The sequence below is a fragment of the Orycteropus afer genome, unplaced genomic scaffold (genome assembly GCF_000298275.1).
Source record: "Orycteropus afer afer isolate SDZICR_OR568_19922 unplaced genomic scaffold, OryAfe1.0 scaffold00505, whole genome shotgun sequence".
Taxonomy (NCBI): domain Eukaryota; kingdom Metazoa; phylum Chordata; class Mammalia; order Tubulidentata; family Orycteropodidae; genus Orycteropus; species Orycteropus afer.
In genome coordinates, this window is record NW_006922092.1 from 1,773,002 (window position 1) to 1,777,893 (window position 4,892).

A 4,892-nucleotide genomic window follows, 5' to 3' on the forward strand; every position below is an offset into this window, starting at 1 on the left:
GGTAGCATAGTGCCTAAGGCACTTGACTGCTAACCAGAAGGCTAGCGGTTCAAATCCACCAGCCACTCTTCGGAAGGAAGGTTGGGCAATCTACTTCCTTAGTGATACTGCCTCAGAAACCCAAGGAGGGGTCGCTTTGAGTCAGGTCCAACTCGATGGCACATAACAACAACAACAATAAAAGAAATAGGGAATGTTATATAAAAGAAATGATAGTCAAATGAAACAATTACTATTAACAAAATTGTTTTAAATGAGTGAGTATAAATAAATTAAGAAGTCCACCAAAACAGCTACAATAAAAGCAACAAACCCAAGGAGACTAAACTTAAGAGCAGAAGCCCAGTAGGATTGATACATAAATCCAAGAATTTTGTATTGAAAACCTTATTTAATAAATTAGATAATCCCCTGGCAAGTCTAAATTATTAAAAGACTAAAGAAATACATGAGAAAAGGAGGTGAGCATATGTAATTGGTGATGTTTTCAATTCCCAATAATATTATGTGTAACTCTATATTCCTAAATGAGAAAAAGCTGATGAAAAAGATACTTTTTATAAAAATGTGTATTATCAAACCTGACAAAGTAAAACTTTCCAATAAACCCGAACTGAAGAGATGGAGCAATCTACTTCCGTAGTGATACTGCCTCGGAAACCCAAGGAGGGGTCACTATGAGTCAGGTCCAACTCCGCGGCACATAACAACAACAAAAAAAGAGATGTCAGATTAACATCCATCCCCATCCACCTTTATCCCTACCCCAACTCCATAATAGTTTCTGAATCCTCATGGTTTCATGGTCAATGCTTTCAAAACTTTCAAACAACCAAATAATTCTTGTTGTTGTTGTTGTTGTTATGTGCTGTGGAGTCAGACCCGACCCATAGCGATGCCTCCTTGGGTTTCTGAGGCAGTATCACTACGGAAGTAGATTGCCCCATCTTCCTTCCGAGGAGTGGAAATAATTCTTAATACTATTTATATTATTTCAGAGAATTCAAAAGAAAAATAAATTCTCATTCCTTCTATGGAAATTAACATAGCTGATACCAAAACATAACAAAGAATGTGCCAAAAAACAAAATTACTGACTATTCTCACATCTAAATATAATGCAGATTTTTAAATTGTATATAGGTATTAGCCAATCATGTCTAGAGATATAGTAAAATAGAATTGACTTGAGGAATATAAAGATGATTAAAAGTTAAGAAATATTTTAATATAATTTGGGCAATCTACTTCCATAGTGATACCACCTCAGAAACCTCACTATGAGTTGGGGCCGACTCTATGGCACATAACAACAACAGCAGCCAATGAATAAGTCAAAACATAGAAATAAAAAATGATCACCCTAAAATGACAAAAAAAAAAAAATTATTTATGTTTGGAATCTATCCTAATTAAAAACAAAACAAAATATCTCTAAAATACATGAAAAATCTCTTAAAGCATAAATAATATCCTTCCTAGTCAAGTTGATAACTCTACATGTGTTTCCATTATAGTCTGTACTATGATACCAGAACAATCTGTGATTGTTTAATTTATTTGTGTCAGTATAATTAATTACTGTAGGTTATTCTCTCATTCCTGTTATGGTCCAAATGACAATGGGAGCAGTTCTAGAGTTTCTGTTTTGGCATAGGTATTGTTACTGTGTTACAGAATCTTAGAGATTTTGATTTCTTTTAATTAGTGTGGATTTTGTGAATGCTTTTAAATTTTCTCTCAAATTCACCTACTCTTCATCCAAATAGGATTCTGATAACCTATCTCTAAAAGCCAGCACTCTTTCAGGAATGCAGAATAGTATTCTCTCCAGCATCAATTGAAATTCTTGTCATGCAAAACAACACTCCAAGGAGCAACTTTAAATTTTCCATCTCCAGGATGGTATTGGCAGTGGCAGCTGTTCCTCTACTCAATGGTGGGAGCTGAAAGCCACATCCATGGCTCTGATGTGGCAACTCAAATGGCTCCCAAGGAAAAGCTATGCTCTGATCCTAACTCTCTCTGCACAGCAAAGGTGAAATTTTAGGACTTGGATTCCTAGGGATTCTATTGAATTCTCTAGTCAATTATTTTGCATTTTAATTGCTATTGCTACCCACATCCCTTAATCTGTTGTGTAATAGGACTAAAATTGTTGGGATTGGGGTTTATTGTCCATAGAGTCATGAATTTCTATATGAAATGCTGCTATTAGTTTTGCTTTACTTCTACTTTTTTAAAAAAAATCATGATGAAAACTATTCAATTTGCAGAATGAATGGAAACATGATTTACAACTAACTCATGACTTACTAAAACCTTTTCAGATTTTTAAATTAGAATATTTTCCTTCTCTGGATTTGGGGATTTTATATTTAGATGTGGTGCAGGTGACTTCCATGTTCACCCTGCCCCCTTTCTCCATAATTCCTGATACTACACTTTTGTCCTTAGTCATTTACCCTTCTTCCTAGGTTGATGTGGCCTGGAGGTATCAGCTGCTATTGTAAGGATTCTACAAGAGACTCAAAGATGAATGACATATAATCTTCATTCAGAGGTAAATCAGAAGCCAGCTCTAAAAATGCACATAATAGAGGAATAATCTGAACAACAAGGAAGGGAGAGATAGAAAAAGGGAAGGAGGGAGATAGTAAGGGAAAGAGGGAGGGAAGGAGGAAAAGAAGAAAGGAGGAAGGAAGGAAAGAAAGAAGGAAGGAAAAACGGGAAAAAGGAACAGGGGCAGGAAAGCACAAAGAAAGGAATGCATGAGCTGGAAAGAGAGGAGGGTAAACAGTATTCTACAAGTAATATTGAGAAATGACTATTACTTCTTTGGATTTATTATGTCACTTTATTATACTATTTATCATTTCATCTCTATTTAAGAATTATATCTTTGTAGAGGCTGAAATGAGTATTAAGCAAAAAGAGAATCTTACCCGACCAAACACACATTCTACTGTATTTCCTTCACAACAGGTCTGATGTAAATTTTTAATATATCTGACCAGTTTGGCAATTTCAGAAAAGTTAGCTTTAGGTTGTTTTTTAGTCAGCAGAACTAATTCCCTAGAAAGAAAAACAAATACATTTTTCAAAGTATTCTCAATTCCGTTCTTTCTAAAATTAGTTCTAGTTCATGGAACAGCTAAAAGAATAGTAACACATTTTCAAAAGTAGGATGAAAAAGTATATTATTAACACATTCTATTTCTTCAAAGATAGTACCCAGAGCCACATAAAGATCTAAATCACAAAGCAAGTGCAAGTCATTTCAGAGTCATGTAAAAATATGGTCATTTTCCACCATTTAAATTATTATTTGAAGAAGTTTAGTTACTTAGATAAGTAATAAACCAAAAAACCAAACTCACTGCGGTGGAGTCAGATCCGACTCATGGCGACCCCTCCTTGTGTTTTGAGGCAATATCACTACATAAATGGATTGCCCAATCTTCCTTCCAGGGAGTGGCTAGTGGGTTTGAACTGCCAGTCTTCTGGTTAGCAGTCAAATGCCTTAGGCACTACACCACCAGAAATCCCAAATAAGTAATGAAATGTAAGAATTTATGTTTCAGTCTCCAGGTTTCTTAGTTGACTGACTAACCTCGGAAATTTATTGGACCTGACTTTCCTAGGTAGGATTCTTCCTCATAAGACAGAAATTATGTAACATACTTGGGCCTCCTCTGCCTCCTTTGACACCTGCTCAATATCTCTGAACTCTTTCTGGGAACAGGGAGAATGGGCCTGCCCTGTGAGGAGAACTTAGCTCCAGGCAGCCCAATCTTGTCCTAAATGGGGAAAGAAGGTGATATAAATAAGATACCTATCTTCAGAGGTCAAGCTGGACAGAAATATAATCTAAACCAAGAAATAGGCACACTGAGTAACATCATTTTCTATTCCCACCCCACATTCCTCCATCCCTACCCCAAAAAACACCACTTGTTTTCTCTGTTCTACTTGGTGTACTTGCTTTCTCTTTTCTATCTTCAAAGACAAAAATATGTTTATGTCTTCTAGCTTTTACCATGAATAACAATCCAGTAAATGCTTGCATCTGAATGTCTAGCTTCTTCTCTGCACTAGGAAGTAAACTAAGAGATTTGAGAGGACGTATGAAATTGAGGTAAGAGATAATGGGAAGAGTTGAGGATTATGCAATTTCATCCACAGTCCTATATCCCCATTCACTGGGTGAAAAAGCATTGGTGTAGCAAATGGTGCCAGGTTTGTACAGTGAGACATTATTAAATGAAGGATAAGTGGCTTTCAATGGATTTAATCAAAAGGTGTGATCCAACTTCAATAAAAGTCATAAGTCAAAAAAGTAACTTACACTGCTTTTGCTACTCTGTGATTGAATTTAATCCCAATCTCACATACATGATGATGCCTCAAAGACATTTCTCTGGCATACTTCCTGATGGGTTCTAGCTGAAATCAGAAAAACAGATCATCTAAGAACTATGGTAGTAATAGAAAAAAGCTCATCTCATTATTTATAGTATAGAAGGAGAGAAAGTGAAAGTTGTGTATCTCCTCAATATTAGATGATCTTTTAGTGACTTGCTTAAGAGATGCCACCTACTTTGGTCATGTTGTAAGAAGAGATCATTCCTTGGAGAAGGATATCATGCTTGGTAAAGTGGAAGGTCAACAGAAGAGGGGAATGTCCTAAACAAGATGGATTGACACAGTGGCTACAGCAATGGGCTCAGGTACAGCTGGGATCATGGAGCTGGCATGGGACTGGGTGGCGTTTCGTTCTGCTGTACATCGGGTCACTACGAGTCAGAGACGACAGCACCTAACAACAATATAAGAGAGACCAAGATGCCAATGTACAACATCGTGGCTTATGTAAAATTGCATCTCACTTC

At 36.3% G+C, this 4,892-nt stretch overlaps 1 protein-coding gene across 1 annotated transcript in view; it reads right to left on the bottom strand.

Annotated features, from left to right (window-relative positions):
* LOC103209600 (alpha-fetoprotein-like) overlaps nt 1-4,892 on the bottom strand; it is a 72,484-nt gene that overhangs the window by 44,329 nt on the left and 23,263 nt on the right. The window contains exons 6-7 of the mRNA XM_007955492.1: nt 4,349-4,446; nt 2,946-3,075 (exon numbers count right to left, since the gene is read on the bottom strand). Coding sequence (XP_007953683.1) covers nt 2,946-3,075; nt 4,349-4,446 — 228 coding nt within the window. The remainder of the gene's footprint in view (nt 1-2,945; nt 3,076-4,348; nt 4,447-4,892) is intronic.